Raw genomic sequence first — 19761 nt, forward strand, 5'->3', positions numbered from 1 at the left:
TGCTGCACTGCCACAATCCTTCATGGCAGGATACACAGGGAATGCCTGGAAAGTTGAACTTTAACTGCTCACACCTGAAGCCAAAAATGGAGGGGTATGTCCTTTACCAGCCCCATTGAGAGATCATGCCTCCACCAACCATACTCCATCCCATTCAGCCTTTGCTTCCCATTCCCTCTCCCTTCCTTTACCTGATGCTCTTCTGATATCTCCTGTCCTGGCCAAAATCCCCAAGCCTTAGTTTAATTCCAGCTGCTGGCTCTTGTACCCAGCAGTGGCCACCAGGAACCCCATAAAATTGCTGGCAGCTCTAGAGGCAGGTCTTCCTCCCCATACTCAAAATTGTAAACAGGCCTAAATCCACCATCCAAAATGTTAAATGCTGTCTGATTTGTTTTTTTGTTGTATGACTACCTGGCATTTTATTCCTAGTTCTTCTGGTACTAAAGGCCATTAGAAAATGGTAAGATAATATGCAGAAATACAGTGGACAAAACAAAATAAAATTTTGCATTTAAGCCACACACTGGTTCATTTTTAGACATTCCATTGACCTTTCAATATAAGAGATGGGATGTCATGTTGAGGTTATACATGACGTTGGTGAGGCCATTTTTGGAGTACTCTGTACGGTTCTAGTTGCCCTGCTATAGGGGGGATATGAAAGAGGGTTCAGAAAAGAATTACCAGAATATAGCCAGGAATGGAGGGTTTGAGTTATAAGAATAGGCTGGATAGCCTGAGACTTCTTTCTTGAGTGTAGGAGATTATGGGGTGACCTTGTAGAGGTCTATAAAATCTTGAGGGGTATGGATAATATGAAAGACAAGGGTCGTTTCCCTAAGGTGAGGAAGTTCAAAACTAGTGAGCATATTTTTAAGGTGAGAGGAGAAAGTTTTAAAAACGACATGAGGGGCAATTTTTTTTACGCAGACAGCGGTTTGTACATGGAATGAACAGCCGAAGGAAGTGATGGTTGTGTGTACAGGTACAACATTTAAAAGAGATTTGGATAAGTACATGAATAGCAAAGGTTTGGACAGATATGGGTCAAACACAGGCAAATGGGCCTAATTCATTTTGAGAACATGGTTGACATGGAGTGGGCCAAATGGTCTGTTTCCATGCTGTATGACTATAGCTGTAATATTTGTAACTTTTACATAATGTAATAGAATTTCCCAGTTCAGGGTTTTGTATTTATGTTTTAAAGTAAAGACTTTTTTCTGAAATGGAAACTGAAAGTTAAGGAAGCAATTAGCCTCAATTGAACAAAAAGGGTAGAGGTCAGGGGTGAAAGAAAACATTCAACATTTCACATAAGGAATTACTTTGTTGTAAACCTGTATGATTATGCTTTGGTGTTTTGTACAATTACGGTAATTCCATACTCCTAATTTGTAAATGTAACTATGCTGTTGTTTAGGCTTCTAGGACTCTATAATTTGAAGAAGAGACAAATGAAATTAGTTTTTGCTTTTACTATTCTAATAACTCTATGGAAGTAAAAGCAAAGTAGCAACTCAATCAAAGTGTTAGATGTTTTAAATAGAGAATAGCATCGTTTGCAGTAATCTAATTGTTTTGTTCAGATTATTTATGTACAATCAAAAATAAACAAGGCAGTAATCCAACCTAGGTGCTCACAATGCACCAAATGATTTAAGCCAGTCACCTACAATTTAGATTAGAGCTTTGAGTCACTTCAGAATCCTATTGTTCTTAACAGTATCTATTGTCCGTTGGTTGTGTGATGTTGTTCAGTCCTCACTCCATTTTAGATCTGACAACTATCATCACTGCTGACAAAAAATGTCCCAGTGTCTTCCTTACTAATGCGTTGTGATATCCACACTGAAGGGTTGATGATTGTCACACATTGCTGCAGATTTATCAAAATTTAGTTGGTCATGTTATCCTCCTTTGCTCATAATACAGGAATGTGATTAGAATTGACCAGCATGCATAGCTTGTGATAGACGAGTCATACGTAGATGTTACTCAAAATGCATCCAAAAAATGTTTTAAATCTTGAATTTTAACACAAACATCAGAAAATTTTTTATCAGAAATATTTTTAATAATATTAAAATGTCATCAAGCCTAATGGGCCAGAATCACAATATTTCAAGAGTTAACCCCCACTTATTCAAAGCATAGAGGCTATGATACTGGACTAGTAGTCTAGAAATCTGAATAATAATTCAAAAACATGAATTACATTTCAAAAATGCTAGGCAGGAAAATTAAATTCAGTTATTTATTTAAATCTGGATTAAAAAACTAGTACCAATAATAATGATAAAGAGGCCACCAGTTTATCCGTAAAAGCTCAACTGGTTTACTAATATCATTGAGGGAATGAAATCTACTTTGTGTACGCAGCTGGGCAAAGAGCATTCAGTAACCCCTTCCCTCCCCCATCCACTAATTCCTTCACTTATAAAAGCCTTTGCAATAAAGAATTACCACTCTCATTGAGTTGCCCATATGAACCACATTATAGCATGGATAGGATAGTATTGGGGCCAGTTGAGGTTTTTCATGAACTCAGTTAACCCTTAGTTATTTTTTCCCATTTCTTGCTTTCATTATCCACCCACCCTTAGATTATAGGGGTGAGCTAGTGAGTAGATGTAAGATAAATGAGCCTACAAGTGTCCTATTTCATATGCCTTTCTATGAAAAACAAACCCAATGAGGGCAAATACAACCCAACTCCACATTATACAACTAAAAACTTGTGATATAAGACAGGCTGCACCTCTGATCAAACAGTTGCAGTACAGCTACAACACTGGCATTGGCTTCACAAACTAGAAAATTTTCCAGTACACCTGGTCTGTAAAACAAAACATGAAAATTCAGAGGCATTAATTATCTCTATGCCAATCCACTCTCAATTAACAGAAAAGTGATGGAAAGTGTATTGACAGTGCTACCAACTGATGCTTATTCATTGAAGCTCAGTTTCAGTTACACTCAGACCACTATGCTATAATCTTCACGATATCCTCAGTTCAGATATGGACTTCCAGCAGAATTGGAGAATTTTCTACATAAGAATGCCTTAGAAATGTGAATTTAAATTGTCTAAACACATTATGCATTTTGATATTGTCTTCAAGCTTCCTGCTTGCTTTGGAAGATAACTTGGAAAAGGATTGCGTTCACTCTGTTAAAGTCAGTTCACATAATGAATGGTTCAGGTTTCAAAATGTTTAGAATCACTCTTACAATTCTGTTCTTTTTTTTAACTTGTTAAAAAGTGTTTAATTGATTTTTCAGATTGGTGAAAAGCAGCATGTTCTGATAACAGAAGAATCATTTGATGGCCAATACTATGTTGCACATAACAAATTTTATGAGCAAGTAAGTTTTTTGCAATTTTATTACAGTAAATTAAAGTATTCACATTAAACTGGCATTGCAAGATATTGCCTTTCTCTCCATGGATGAGATCGAATAAAAGGAAAACAATAAAATCAATCAACAGTACTCATGCCTATACGAATGATTTGCTTTTAGGATTTGTCTCAATGTCTTCTAAATATATATGCTGTGATTACAAATACAGAATTGATTGGGTTTTTACTCAAATTACAACTGTAAAGTACCCTTCGATTTAACAAATGGGTAAGAATGTGACATTGTTTCATAAAAAGCATACTTAAGCATTAGGGTTCGCAGTTCGTAGCAGATTTAAAATGACATTAGAGTCTTCAAACCTTAGCTGGAAATGTGTTGCTGGAAAAGCGCAGCAGGTCAGGCAGCATCCAGGGAACAGGAGAATCGACGTTTCGGGCATAAGCCCTTCTTCAGGACTTAGTTCACTTGAAAGTTGTTTTTTGTCCTTTCAAGTCATGGCCACTGCTTCAAATGATCTAATGTTCATTATTAAAGTGTCAACAGGCTAGGTCTGGATATCAGTACGAAAAAGGAAGTTTTTTTCAGGAAAACAAACCCGAGACAAAATAAATATCTGAACTTAAAGTTTACAGTCAAGCATGCATCTGCATCTGTTCTTCTGGTGGTAATTTACCCACAAAACCATAGCTGATGCTATGCAGTGATGGCACGAACAAAGCTGCACAAATCCCTTTTCTACTTGTGTTCATAATGTGCAGTTCACATCAAGGATACAATCTTGTTCATAAGAGCCTCTACTCCCATTCCTAGTACAGAAATCCAAAAGGGAAAATTGATTCCTAAGTTTTGAACTCAAACTCTCTTTAAATTTCCCTTTTTTTAATTCATGTAATTGTATTGTATTTAAGTGATATTAAGGAAATTCCCTTAATATATAAATTCACACAATCCTTACAATCTGCAAACAATCATTGAAGAAATTTGGATTTTCACAGTGATGAAGTGAAAACCTAAGTTGTGGTAAACTTTAATTGACAGTATGTGGAAGAAGCAGATTAACGAGTCTTCACCCTGATGAAGATATGTTTGGGTGCAATGAAAGATTGGAAAAATTATTTTCATATTGCAAAACTCATGTGGTATGGTTTATTTTGGTTCAATTTGCATTAACGTATATAAAAGGTACATTTTCATGATGCTAACAGCCATTTAATCTTAGACTGTTGCAGGCAACATATCATTTAGCTATAAAAATGTTAAAATATTATGTGTATCTAATGTCTTCTGATTTTCTTTATTCTAGTCTAGTCTGTTAGTGATTCTAATAATGATTCCATGGGTACTGATAGTATCTTCACTGAAAAAGTATAGTCCTGTTTCTCTGCAAGTAACATCTTGTTCAAGGCCACATGTGATCAGAAATGTGGCGTATCCCAGAGAAAATAAATCTAATTTGAAGTTAATATGATAGTTAAGAAGGCGTTTGGTATGCTTTCCTTTATTGATCAGAGTATTGAGTACAGGATTTGGGAGGTCATGTTGCAGCTTGTTAAGACGGACCCGCGGGGTCCCGTCTTTGCGTGTTCTTTCGGAAGGAGAGACTCACACTGGCAACTATGGTTAGACGCAGACAGCAGTTTATTCACAGAATCTTAACTGGTACAACGAATCTACAAGCATGCATTCGTTGGAGAAGGCGTTCTGTCTTCTCGTTCAACTTGACACAATTATACTTCGCGCTGCGTGGAGTCCCCGGTCAGTTCGCCTTCCCCATTGGTCCATTCATCTGCGCGCGCTGGGGATCCGTCCTCCTATTGGCCGCATCGAAGTGCCTGTCCAGCTCCTGCTGTGCCTGACAATGGCTCAGCCATTCCCGGGAGCGGTTCCGATCCCGTATTCAATAGTTCATTGTTTCAAGGAATTACTATGTGTCAGACAGGCTAGCCATTTTCAATAGTTTCAGTTTAACTAAATTGACAATTACACTTATCAACTTTCGACTTAACAGTTTAGACTCAACAGTTACAGGTTCCGATAGAGCAATTCACACTTGTCTAACAGTTATAGATTCTGATCGGTTTCTTTATTAATCCCGAGTTTCGATGGGGCAATTGATACTGGCTGGTAATCCCGAGTTTCGATGGGGCAATTGATACTGGCTGGTATTTACGGGCTCCAAGATTTAATTAACACTATGCATATCCCTTACAAGCTCCAGCTAGGTAGTCATGCAGTCCAGCAGCAGCTCGCTTGGCTGTTGTTAACCATTTCAGGGCTAGAAGTGTCTGTTGCAGAACTAGTTTCACCCTCCCTAGCCCTACATTAAACACCCCAGTGAAATCTCCCCAACAGGCTGTACAGGACATTGATTAGGCCACTGTTGGAATATTGCGTGCAATTCTGGTCTCCTTACTATCGGAAAGATGATGTGAAACCTGAAAGGGTTCAAAAACGATTTACAAGGATGTTGCCAGGGTTGGAGGATTTGAGCTATAGAGAGAGGCTGAACAGGCTGGGGCTGTTTTCCCTGGAGTGTCAGAGGCTGAGGGGTGACCTTATAGAGGTTTACAAAATTATGAGGGGCATGGATGGGTAAATAGGCAAAGTCTTTTCCCTGGGGTTGGGGAGTCCAGAACTAGAGGGCATAGGTTTAGGGAGAGAGGGGAGAGATATAAAAGAGACCTATGGGGCAACGTTTTCACACACAGGTGGTACGTGTATGGAATGAGCTGCCAGAGGAAGTGGTGGAGGCTGGTACAATTGCAACATTTAAGAGGCATTTGGATTAGTACATGAATAGGAAGGATTTGGAGGGAGATGGGCCGGTTGCTGGCAGGTGGGACTAGTTTGGGTTGGGATATCTGGTCAGCATGGACGGGTTGGACCGAAGGGTCTGTTTACATTCTGTACATTTTGATGACTCTATGACTCTGAATGGCTGATTCAGATTAACAAACTGAGTAACGTAAATATGAGTTTTTCACAATCTTTGCAGAGAGGAGAATAAGTATATCATTCAGATTAATGTTTTAATATCCAAATAAATTTTATTGGCACCACCATTATTTGCATGCAGAAGATCTACATAGATTTCAATGAACTGCTGTTTGATGCATAGGCTGCTCTAGCTGTATTTTTGATTTTGTTCATGCTGCCAACTTTTCTAACCTTTCTCAGAATATGAGTGCTGCTGACTAGCTGAGCATGATTGCCCATTCTTAATTGATCTTGAGGATTGGATGGTGAGCCACCATCTTGAAATATTGCTAGTACTGTTAGGAAGGGAGATCCAATATTCTCATCAGGACTGCTTTGTTCTGATGTTAATGAGCTTACTGCAGGGTTCCTCTAGAAGTGAAAGTTCTTTTCAGAGATTCTTGAACTTGAAGTCTCCTGGAATCGTTTTGATCTTTTGAGGGATTCGCAATATTTTCCAGATGCTTTCATGCCTATTAATGCTTGGATTTCCCCCAGCCTCTCAGGAGATTATATGACTTGTTTGGAGGGACAGAGTTGGATGGGTATAGGGAGGTTAGTATTTAGCCATTATGCTCTAAACTTTACGTATAATATACTCTTAATAGACCACTCCCCACCTCTTCCTTCGCTACATTGATGACTGCATTGGCGCCACCTCATGCTCCCGCGAGGAGGTTGAGCAATTCATCAACTTCACCAACACATTCCACCCTGACCTTAAATTTACCTGGACCATCTCTGACACCTCCCTCCCCTTCCTGGACCTCTCCATCTCCATTAATGACGACCGACTTGACACTGACATTTTTTACAAACCCACTGACTCCCACAGCTACCTGGATTACACCTCTTCCCACCCTACCTCTCGCAAAAATGCCATCCCGTATTCCCAATTCCTCCGCCTCCGCCGTATCTGCTCCCAGGAGGACCAGTTCCACCACAGAACACACCAGATGGCCTCCTTCTTTAGAGACTGTAATTTCCCTTCCCATGTGGTTAAAGATGCCCTCCAACGCATCTTGTCCACATCCCGCACCTCCGCCCTCAGACCCCACCCCTCCAACCGTAACAAGGACAGAATGCCCCTGGTGCTCACCTTCCACCCCACCAACCTTTGCAGAAACCAAATCATCTGCCCACATTTCTGCCACCTCCAAAAAGACCCCACCACCAGGGATATATTTCCCTCCCCACCCCTTTCCGCCTTCCGCAAAGACCGTTCCCTCCCTGACTACCTGGTCAGGTCCACGCCCCCCTACGACCCACCGTCCCATCCTGGCACCTTCCCCTGCCACCGCAGGGACTGTAAAACCTGCGCCCACACCTCCTCCCTCACCTCTATCCAAGGCCCTAAAGGAGCCTTCCACATCCATCAAAGTTTTACCTGCACATCCACTAATATCATTTATTGTATCCGTTGCTCCCGATGCAGTCTCCTCTACATTGGGGAGACTGGGCACCTCCGAGCAGAGCGCTTTAGGGAACATCTCTGGGACACCCGCACCAATCAACCACACTGCCCCGTGGCCCAATGTTTCAACTCCCCCTCCCACTCTGCTGAGGACATGGAGTCCTGGGCCTCCTTCACCGCTGCTCCGTCACCACCAGACGCCTGGAGGTAGAACGCCTCATCTTCCGCCTCGAAACACTTCAACCCCAGGGCATCAATGTGGACTTCAACTGTTTCCTCATTTCCCCTTCCCCCACCTCACCCTAGTTCCAAACTTCCAGCTCAGCACTGTCCCCACTTGTTTGGGAGACTTGTCCTACCTGCCTATCTCCTTTTCCACCTATCCACTCCACCCTCTCCTCCCTGACCTATCACCTTCATCCCCTCCCCCACTCACTTATTGTACTCCATACTACTTTCTCCCCACCCCCCCCCTCCTCTAGCTTGTCTCTCCATGCTTCAGGCTCTCTGCCTTTATTCCTGATGAAGGGCTTTTGCCCGAAACATCGATTTCGCTGCTCGTTGGATGCTGCCTGAACTGCTGTGCTCTTCCAGCACCACTAATCCAGGAATAGATCTTTTCCTGCCTGTTGTTTTTGCATGCTCGTATGTTTTAGTACAGTAAACCTATGCTATTATTATGGTTTGGTAATGAACCTCTTCACCCTGTCCAAAGTTGAAGGAAAGTGGCAATTATGGGAGATAATATAGATAGCTAAAAGTCCCTGTTTTTATTTGATGAACTAATGAGCAGTTTACGAGATTAGATTAGATTACTTACAGTGTGGAAACAGGCCCTTCAGCCCAACAAGTCCACACCGACCCACCGAAGTGCACCCACCCAGACCCATTCCCCTATGTTTACCCCTGCACCTAACACTGCAGGCAATTTAGCATGGCCAATTCACCATTTTTGGATTGTGGGAGGAAACCGGAACACCCAGAGGAAACCCACGCAGACACAGGGAGAATGTGCAAACTCCACACAGTCATTCGCCTGAGGTGGGAATTGAACCCGGGTCTCTGGCGCTGTGAAGCAGCAGTGCTAACCACTGTGCCACCGTGCCACCCATATTAAGCTTAAAAGATGCAGGAAGGATATTGGTGAAAGGAAAATGATCTCAAGTACATTGAGCAAGAGAGGTGTAATTTACTACAATATGCCAACATATTTTTTCCATTTGGGCTTGAAGCCATCAATTTTGCTAAAAAGACCTACACCTTGCTCACTTATTTTTGCTGTTTAAACAGTAATGTTTTTTCTCACCCTCCAATTCTGCAAAGGTTTTGGTGCCGAAGCAACCTGAACTACTGGGGAAAATGATCGAGGTAGATATTTATGAAGCAGGCAAACATTTTATGAAGGGAAAACCAGCACAAAATGGAAAGATCTACACTCCTTCAATTGTGAAACCATTACTAAGGGGTGCAGTATCAGGGATGATGGAGGTAAGTGGTGGTTCTTTCTTCATTTAACATGGCATTGTCTCCACACATGTCTTGGTGCAGGTGGGTAGAATGCAGAACTTTTTGTTGATTAAAGCTACAAAACTTAATTGAGTGTGAAATTATGATGTGTATCTGATTTATGAGCGTAATTTGATCTCATCTGAATGTGCAAATGCTTTTGAGTTACTACGCTGCAAAAATAACATGCAGCATGGATTATGCATGGGAAAGTATTTGCTTGAGTAATTTAGAACAGCAACATTTCCCTAACAGACCTGCACCAGAAAATAAAAAAGGAAGAGCTGTATACAGCAATTATTAGGAATGAGATTTTTTAAAAAAAATAAAAGTAAGTTTTGCATTTATTTAATGATTGTAACTTTGCTCATTTCTAACCTGATAACTTGATTAGCATCTTCTATAAACTGAGATGATTACAAGTTGCTAATTCTTCCCATTCAGCAGATCAGAAACTATTACCTTCAAAACTGTAACATTTTTTCCATATGATGAGACTTCCAGAGGTACAAGTGTGCTGATTAAATAGAAACCTGAAACATGGAAAAGTATCATAGCCTTTAGAGTTGAAAATGGAAAATTTAGTAAGCAGAGTTGAGAAAATGCCATTTGAGGGGAGGCGATATCCTATTGGTATTAGAGCTAATCCAGAGATCCAGGTAATGTTATGGGGATCTGGCTTTGAATCCCACTATAGCAGATGGTGGAATTTGAATTCAATAAAAATATGGAATGAAGAGTCCATTGATGTCCTTTATGACAAAAAAAATCTGCCATTCTTACCTGATCTGACCTACATATTACTCCAGATCCACAACAATATGGTTGATTTTTAACTGCCATCCAGCCAATTAGGAAAGGGTAATAAATGCTGGCCTGGTCAGCGATGCCCTCATCCTGTGAATGAATAAAAAATATTTACATTTATTCAGAAAGTGAAGAAGCAACTTCCCAAAATCTGCATCTTTCCTGTTGAAGTCACAAGGAATGGCATCTTAGTTATATTAGTCTTCTGCTGAATGCTACAAAATCTGGAATTCAAATGACAGTTGAGGTTAGCTGAAATTTAAAAATTTTGGAGATGCAATTAATAGTTTTTTTTTGCAGGGGTAGCTTTTTAAGGTTACACAACCAAGAAAGAAAGATAAGAGTTAAAATATGCAGTAACCATGATCTAAGTAGATGATAGAACAGGCTTGGGGTGCTGAATGACTTCTCCCTATTTCTATGTTAGAATTAGATGAATGCCAGTTATCATGGAAAGCAGAGAGGTATTCCTAACTGATATAATTTATTCAAAAGTTAAAAAGGAAGTGGTAGGCAAGAGTGGTTTTTATGCCATCAGGCAGGAGCCTGCATCACGGCTTGCCCCCAAGGAATCAAACAGGCAATAAAAGAGAATCACACACAAATAGACATCTCTCATTCTGTGATAGGCGTTCATATATATATATTAAATGTTGTTGGTGGCACAGTGGTTAGCACTTCTGCCTCACAGCGCCAGAGACCCGGGTTCAATTCCTAGCACATTAGTCTGAGTAGATTCCTCCACTTCGGTTATTGGATTTCAAATGAAAAGTGCAATTTCCTGAGAAGTTTAGATTAGATTAATTACAGTGTGGAAACAGGCCCTTCGGCCCAACGAATCCACACCAACCTGCCGAAGCACAACCCACCCAGACCCATTCCCCTACATTTGCCCCTGCACCTAACACTACATGCAATTTAGCATGGCCAATTCGTCTGACCTGCACATTTTTGGACTGTGGAAGGAAACCGGAGCACCCGGAGGAAACCCACACAGACACGGGGAGAATGTGCAAACTCCACACAGTCAGTCACCTGAGGCAGGAATTGAACCCGGGTCTCTGGCACTGTGAGGCAGCAGTGCTAACCACTGTGCCTCCGTGCCACCCACAACATTTACCTCAACATTATGTATCTCACCGAATGACAGATGTCTATTTGTGTGTGATTCTCTTTTATTGCCTGTTTTCAGACACTGTATTCTATACTGCACAAGAACGTTTTATCTAATTATAGCAAGACACCAATGCCTTTGGAAAATATCTGTGAATTCCTACATGGATAGTAGGGTCCACACATTGACACACCAGCTCGTACAATTGAAGATCTCAAAGATAGAAATGGATCAAAACAAAAACAAGAATATATTGGATAGCATTGTGTACATTTATGAGCATGTCATTGACTTTATATCCATTCTTTGAAAAGGGTTTGCAAGCAGAATGTCATCAATGATATGATACAACAAGTATTTGGATTTGACAGTTTTGTTTATTGATGAAAGCACACTACTGTTGACTGTAGGCCAGTTAGTATAATGACTTGTTGTGACATTAAGTCTGTAAACTATGTTTTAGATGTCTAATATGTTGCATTTCCCTTCATCATTTAGTACTATTACCAAGTATAACTATTTCACGATTTTGTAATACATACTATACCTGACTAAGGTAAAATGAATAGATTAAGTTTGGTCTAATGACTCAGATTTTTGCTCTCAAACAAATTTCTCCAGAGATCTTGTACCAGCTTATCAGTGGAAGTTCCTGCTAATTCATCATTAGTTTCTCTACAGCCACCTCTACAGAGAATCTGTGCAGTCTGTAAGCAATTCAAACAGCATTGACAATCTTCAGCCAATCAGACTGAAATATGCTCATTGAGCCATGCAGACTGCAAACCAAACTACGAAAAACAGCAAGTATAAATTAAATTTTGGGCAGGAAACAAAATAAAAATTGGGGTATACAAATGGATGTTAGAGAGAGAGAGAGAGAACAAACAAAGAAAAAGTTTTAATTAAAAAGACTTTTAATTAATGATAACTCAGTAGCTCCAGGCTAGCATCAGAAGAGCTAGAAGATCTAGGCTTTCGCTAGTGGAATCAGGGTTATGAGTAAGGAAGACAGAATATGGCTATAATCAAGACAAGAGGAGGTAGAGTTTAAGGCAGTGATCTGGAAAAGTGAAAGATTGACTTCAAGATTGAGATGAGGACATATGGTTTCAAAGGGTTTCTGAAGAACCTGTGGCTATTTATCCTACTTATGCAAACCCATATGGAGTACCAGAAGGAGCCTGTCTTCAGTATTTATCCGAAGTTGGCACATTCTATCTCAAATTTGAATCCCAAGTGGAAAGCAGCATGCATCTCGCCTCGTCATAGTTACTTTTAAATCATTATGCCAATAATTGAGCTGAGATTTTTTTATCACTAAATAACCTGTTAGCTGAAACCTTGTCAATGGCCTTAGCTGGGTTAGTAAAATTTATATGGACTGGATGAGGTCATATTATACAGTGATGATTGTTGTCGAACAGAGAGACCTAAGGTTTAGGTATATAGTTCTTTGAAAGTTGCACTGCTGGTACACAGGATGGTTAAGAAGGCATTTAGCAGACTTGCCTCATTGCCCAGACCATTGATTATAGAAGTTGGGATGTAATGTTGAGGTTGTACAGTACATTGGTGAGGCTGCTTTTGGAGTACTCTGTACAGTTCTAGTTATCCTGCTATAAGAAGGGTATTATTAAATTGGAGAGAGTTCAGAAAAGATTTACCAGAATGTGGCCAGTAGGGTTTGAGTTATAAGGACAGGTTGGATAGGGTGAGACTTTTTTCACTGGAGAGTAAGAGATTGAAGGGTGATGTTATAGAGGTTTATAAAATCATGAGCGGCATAGGTAAGGTGAATAGCAAAGGTCTTTCCTGTAGGATGGGTGAGTTTAAAACTAGGGGTCATCTGTTTAAGGGAAGAGGAGAAACATTGAAGGGAGATGGATGGAGCAACTTCTTCACACACAAGGTGATTCGTATATGAAATGAACTCCAGAGGAAGTTGTAGAAGTAGGTACAGTTACAACATTTAAAGACACTTGGGCAGGTACATGAATAGGCAAGGTTTAGAGGGATATTGGCCAAATGCAGGCAAGTCAGACTAGTTTAGTTTGGGAAACTTGATTGGCATGGATGAGTTGGACTGAAGGATCTCTTTCCATACTGTATGACTCAATCCCTTTCCCCAAGTCACTCATCCTGATTGGGAGAGGGCATTGAAGCTAATGTCTTTAGATGATGTTAGCTAAAGCTATTATGTACATGATGAATAGGTAGGAGACAAGGTTAGATACTTGGGACATTCCTGAGGTAACAATGCAAGATGGGAAGAGCATCATTTCTGAAAATGCTCCTCCTACCATTGGACAAGAATGAGTTGAAGAGAATGAGGACAGTTGCTTTGAGCTGGACAGTGGGAGAGAAGCATTGGAGGACAGTGGTCTGTTTTTTAAAATTTGTTTATCAAATGTGGGCATCGCTGGCCAGACCAACGTTTATTGACGATCCTTTACTGCTTTGAGAAAGTAGTGGTGAACTATCTTCCTGAACCTCTGCAGTCCTTGCAATACTGTGGAAAGGAGTTCCAGGATTTTGACCACCCAACAATGGTGAAACCGTGAGATTGTTCAGTATGGTGTGTAGATTGGAGGGGAGCTTGCAGGTATTTGTGTTTCCATGCATTTACTGTGCTTGTTTTACTATGTGGTAGACATCACAGGTTTAGAACACAGTCTCAAAGGAGCTTTACTAAGTAGAACACAGTCTCAAAGGAGCTTTACTAAATTGCTGCAGTGCAGCTTCTAGATGGTACACACTGCTACACTTTGTGGTGAAGGCAGTGCTGTCAATGGTGAAAGGAGTGAATATTAAAGATGAGATGGAGTGCAAAATAATAGGCTGCTTAACCTTCAACAGTGTTGAGTGTCTTAATGTTGTTGGAGTTGCACTAAATATTCAAAGATGTCCTATAGAAAATACAGGCACATGGCAGAGGATGTAGGATGGTCTTGTTAATAAAATGAAGTTAAATTGATAGCAAGAAGTGTTATAGAGTCGGAAGGCATTGAATCTGTGTCTGTAGAGTTGAGGTACCACAATGGAAAAAAGAACCTAATGGGAGTTTGGATAGGCTTCCTAGCAGAAGCCAGAATCTGGGGAAGTAAATAAACCAAAAAGTAGAAAAGGCATGTAAGAAAAACAGCATTACAATAATCATGGGGTACAATAATATGTAGGTGGACTGGGAAAAGCTGGTTAATAGCAGATCCTAAGAAAATGAATTCATGGAAACGGTCTTTTGGAGCAGCTTATGGTAGCACTCAGTAGGAAGCAGCCAATTCTGGATTTGATGATGTGTAATGAAGCATACATGATTATGGAGCTTAAATTGAAGCAACCCTTAGAAGGCAGCAATCATAATGTGTTAGATTGCACCCTGTAGTTTGAAAGGGAGAACAGGAATCAGATGTAACAGTATTACAGTTGAGTGAAGGTAATTAGAAAAACATGAGGAAGTATCTGGCCAGAGTTGATTGGAAGAGGAGCCTAGCAGGGAAGACAATAGAACAATAGTGGCAAGAGTTTCTGGGAGTATTTCAGGAGGCACAGCAAAGATTCATCCCCTGGAAGAAGAAACATACTAGGGGGAGGATGAAGCAACTGTGGCTGACAAGGGATGTCAGGGACAGAATATAAACAAAAGAAAAAGCATACAATGTTGTGAAGATCAGTGGGAAGCCAGAAAATTGGGAAGCCTTTTAAAAACTAGCAGAGGTCAACTAAGCCAGCCACAAGATGGGAGACAAGATGAGTATGAGGATAAGCTAGCTAGTAATATAGAATACTTTTTAGGTATATGTGAGACGAGTGGAAATAAAGGAAAGAATTTTTAAAAACTCATATGTGGAATGTGGGTGTTTCTGCCTGGCCAGTATTTATTGTCCCTGAGAAGGTCGTGGTGAGCTACCTTCTTGAACTGCTGCAGTCCATCTTCGTGGGTTGATCCACAATGCCAATCAGGAGGGAATTCCAGGATTTTGACCCAATGACAGTGAAGGAATGGCGATATATTTCCAAGTCATGATGATGAATAGCATGGAGGCCAAGTCATTCAGAGCATTTAAGACAGAGGTAGCTACGTTCTTGATTAGTACGGGGATTAAAGGTTATGGGGAGAAGGCAAGACAATGGGGTTTAGTAACGTATCAGCCATGATTGAATGGTGGAGCAGACATGATGGGTTGAATGGCCTAATTCTGCTCCTATGTCTTATGGTCTATCCAGGCAAATGGAGAGTGTTTCATCATTTCTGACAGTATTTTGCAGAAGGTGGACATTGGGGAGACAGGATGGGTTACTCGCCTCAGAGTTCCAAAGCACAGACCTGCTCTTGTAACTGCAGTATTCAATGGCTGGTTCAGTTTAGTTTCTGGTCACTATAACCTCCAGAATGTTGATAGTAGGGGTTTCAGCTATGGTATTGCCATTTAAAGTTAAGGGGAGATGATTAGGTTCTTGTTTGAGATGACCATTGTCTGGCATTTGTGTGGTGCCTATATTACTTATCACTGACTAGGCCTCCGCCGACATTCCCACCACCTCCAAACGGACCCCACCACTAGGGATATATTTCCCTTCCCATCTCTTTTTTACTTCCCGCAAAGACTGTTCCCTCCGTGACTGGTCAGGTCCATGCCCCCCAACAACCTACCCACCCCTCCTGACACCTTCCCCTGTCACCGCCGAAATTGCAAAACCTGTGCCCATACCTCCCCCTCACCTCCATCCAAGGCCCCAAAGGAGCCTTCCACATCCATCAAAGTTTCACCTGCTCTTCCATCAATGGCATTTATTGTATCCGTTGCTCCCGATGCGGTCTCCTCCAAATTGGGGAGACTGGACGCCTTCTCGAAGAGCGCTTTAGGGAACATCTCTGGGACACCCACACCAATCAACCCCACCGCCCCGTGGTCCAACATTTCAACTCCCCCTCCTACTCTGCCGAGGACATGGAGGTCCTCGGCCTCCTCCATCACCACCCGACGCCTGGAGGAAGGACGCCTCATCTTCCGCCTCAGAACACTTCAACCCCAGGGCATCAATGTGGACTTCACCAGTTTCCTAATTTCCCCTCCCCCCACCTTACCCCAGTTCCAACCTTCCAGCTCAGCACCATCCTAATGCCTGGTCCCACCTGCCAATCTTCCTTCCCACTTATCCGTTCCACCCTCCACTCTGACCTATCACCTTCATCCCCACCCCCATCCATCCATTGTACTCTTTGCTACCTTCTCCTCACCCCACGCCCCTCCCACTTATCTCTCCACCCTGGAACCTCCCTGCCTTCAGTTCCTGATTAAGGGCTTTTGCCCGGAACATCGCTTTTCCTGCTCCTCAGATGCTGCTTGACCGGCTGTGCTTTTCCAGCACCACTCTAATCCAGACTCCCAAGTCTGGATATTGTTGAGGTCTTGCTGCATGTGGGCCTTGTCTACTTCAGTATCTGAGGAAACTTTGTCAAGGTTCAACATTATCAATGGATGTACTAACATAAATGTTAAAAAGTAATAAAATACTCCAGTCACGATTAATTTTGGTTAAGTCATTTTAGTCCTGTGCAAAGGGAAAAGGTAACTGCAGTAATATAGACATTGAGTTGTGGAAAAGGTGGGCACTTTCTTGTGAAGTAATAACATCGTTCAAGGAAGGCTGGAGATGGCTAATAGTTTCTAATGGCAAAAGAATTTGAGTACAAGATGTTTTGGCAAGTGTGAATGATCGTAGTTTTGAAAATAAAAGGGATGCAGCTGAGAGGAGGAAATGATTTCACAAGGTTTGGTATGGCAGGAAAGGGATTGGGTGAAGTAGCTAGGATGATAAGATCCCAAATGGTTTTCACAGCAGTGAGTGAGGCCCAAAAGCACACCATATGGCCTAGCCTGATCTTTTGATGGATACCTAAAGTAGTTTCTGTCAATTGGACTGATTAATCATAACATTGCATGTACATACAATTACTCACACACCATATACTTGCACACACACACCCTGATATTTTATTAGCAACTAATTGAACATCCAGCATCACAATTGATAATTCTTGTTATCTATTACTGAAAATTGGTAAGCTGCACACTCCAGCCTCTTACAATGCAAACCTTTTTATGATGGGAATATTCACACTCAATAAAAGGCTATCACGGTTTTACAAGGCACATTCATTCCATGTAAGTATGTTCCATGGATGTAGTTAAATGCAACCATATAAGTCCATCAGCCAAAGATTCTGTTTTGATTTGCTGGCTGCATTTGATCATTGTATCAAGTAGAAATTGAAAAGTAGAAAAAAAATCAAGTTTTGAATGTCCCCACAACTTTCCATTTGCTCAAGTTCAGTTTCATAATGCTCCATGTACCTCAGTAAAATATTTACTGTTCACATCTAAAAGAGTGTTCTTAAGGTATTCAACTTTGGAGGGCCTTGCAGCCAAGTGCAATCCTGTTCTCAAAGGTTGTTCTCACACACTGACACTTATAATATGTCCTACTTATGATCAGAGACTGGCATTTTGGCTGGCCTTTCCTTTCCTAACCCAAGAACATTGAGATCAACAGATTCTTGCATTCCAATTGCTGTCCTTTAAGGCAATAAGATGTAGAAGCAGAATTAGGCCATTCAGTTTCTCAACCCCACTTTCCTACTTTCTGTTCATACAGATGAATACTTAGCTCAGTACTGACATGCCACACAATGCATTTACTCACTGTGCCAATCTGTTTTAAGAGAAAACATGCAAGTTGCTTCTGTACTGTATTGGTGGAATATTTGATTTGAGTCATTGGTTGCAGTTGATGTTTCACTGAATTCCATTAATGGCAAAAGCTAAGTAATACAGTAAGTATCTTAGCATCTTTCCACTAATCCACCAGACATATTCACACAGGAGATGTGGTCATCTCTGGCTAGGCTATACCTTATTGCCCAGAGGTCAGTTAGAGTCAACCACTTCACTGGGGCTTGAGGTCACATGTATGCCAGACTAGGTGAGGATAACAGATTTCCTTTCCTAAAGGACATCATTTGGCCTTTAATTCCAGATTCTTTTACTGAATTCAAGTTCCACCATCTGCCATTGCAGGATTTGAAGCCAGATCCCCAGACCATTAGGTAAAAACAAGGATTGCAGATGCTGGAAACCAGAGTCTAGATTAGAGTGGTGCTGGAAAAGCACAGCAGGTCAGGCAGCATCCGAGGAGCAGCAAAATCGACATTTCGGGCAAAAGCCCTTCATCTCCACTCTGCAGGCTCCCTGCCTCTATTCCTGATGAAGGGCTTTTGCCCGAAATGTTGATTTTCCTGCTCCTCGGATGCTGCCTCCCCAGAACATTAGCTGGGTGATTGATTAATCGTGTAGCGATAATACCATTAAACCCTTGCTTCCCCATGAACTTTGAACTAATTTATTTTGCTGGATTCTTGCTCCGTAGATGTGTGAGATTTTCAACATTAAAAAAACTTCTGTTTGAAAAGGAAATACCTCGACTTGACTATTTCAAAAATGAGACCAGCAACTTTCTGAGTGAGTGCACCTGTCTCATTTGGACTCCTGCAGCAGAAATACAGACATGTTCCATGTGAGGCAGAGAATGTTTTTATTACAATTTTCCCAGTCTGTTACTCAGTATGACAAGATAAGCAGATGTCCTGCTTTTGATTCCATTGTCCTAACCAGCCATATCAAAATTGTTTTATGGATCAGTATATTTTTCCCATCTTTCTCTTCCTTAAATCTGAATTTTGTAGTCCTGGTTCTGTAATCCTTTAATATTTTCCAAGTATCTGATTACATTATGTAGGGTTTGGAACTCTAAAGTGGATATGTAAATTCTAAGTAATCTGTATTCCATGTGCAGAATTTACATGGAATTCCATAAAATGGTACAGTACCGAAACACGTAATTTGGCCCAACAAGTCTGTGCCAATATCCATGCTTCTTCCAACATATCAAAATATCCTTTTTTTTTCAACTATGCATCTCTTAAATATATTTACTTTATTTGCCTCTTTGAATCACTCGTAGTTTTGATTTTGCAACTTACATAAGGGAAAACAATTGCCGCATATGATCATTGACCATGCCACGGGCACTTGTGGCAGTTGAAGATATAAGTGATGCGATGTTTAATCTATTTACTTATTAACAGATAATCATATCTGTTCATTTTAATCAGCCCATTATGGTTTCTTTTCAGTTAGCTTAGTGCTTTAGAAAATAATTTTAGTTGAATTTGAGACAATTTCCTCAAGGAAACATCCACATCCTCTAAAAAGGCACGTTATTGTAGTTCGATAACAAGACTATTTGCCAGTCATTTCCAGTATTGTCCAGGAGAACCTAGCTGGGAGAAATTTAATAGGGTTGCACAGCATCTTGAAGCATTAATATGGTGTGCATACAGAATTTTCTGTCACACACATGATGTTCCTAATCTCTCCTGTGTAAACACCGCAATGCAACAAGATCATCTGTATTAATTCATGGAGCAAAGTAAGTTGAGACCTGAAGCAAATCTTCTAGGAGAAAGTGAGGACTGCAGATGCTGGAGATCAGAGCTGAAAATGTGTTGCTG

General features: G+C 40.9%; 1 protein-coding gene across 1 annotated transcript in view; it reads left to right on the top strand.

Annotated features, from left to right (window-relative positions):
* cdkal1 (CDK5 regulatory subunit associated protein 1-like 1) overlaps nucleotides 1-19761 on the top strand; it is a 596132-nt gene that overhangs the window by 569525 nt on the left and 6846 nt on the right. Inside the window, exons 17-18 of the mRNA XM_043718943.1 lie at nucleotides 3289-3372; nucleotides 9083-9247. Of these exons, the coding sequence (XP_043574878.1) occupies nucleotides 3289-3372; nucleotides 9083-9247 (249 nt within the window). The remainder of the gene's footprint in view (nucleotides 1-3288; nucleotides 3373-9082; nucleotides 9248-19761) is intronic.

Source organism: Chiloscyllium plagiosum, chromosome 29, assembly GCF_004010195.1.
Source record: "Chiloscyllium plagiosum isolate BGI_BamShark_2017 chromosome 29, ASM401019v2, whole genome shotgun sequence".
NCBI classification, from domain to species: Eukaryota; Metazoa; Chordata; class Chondrichthyes; order Orectolobiformes; family Hemiscylliidae; genus Chiloscyllium; species Chiloscyllium plagiosum.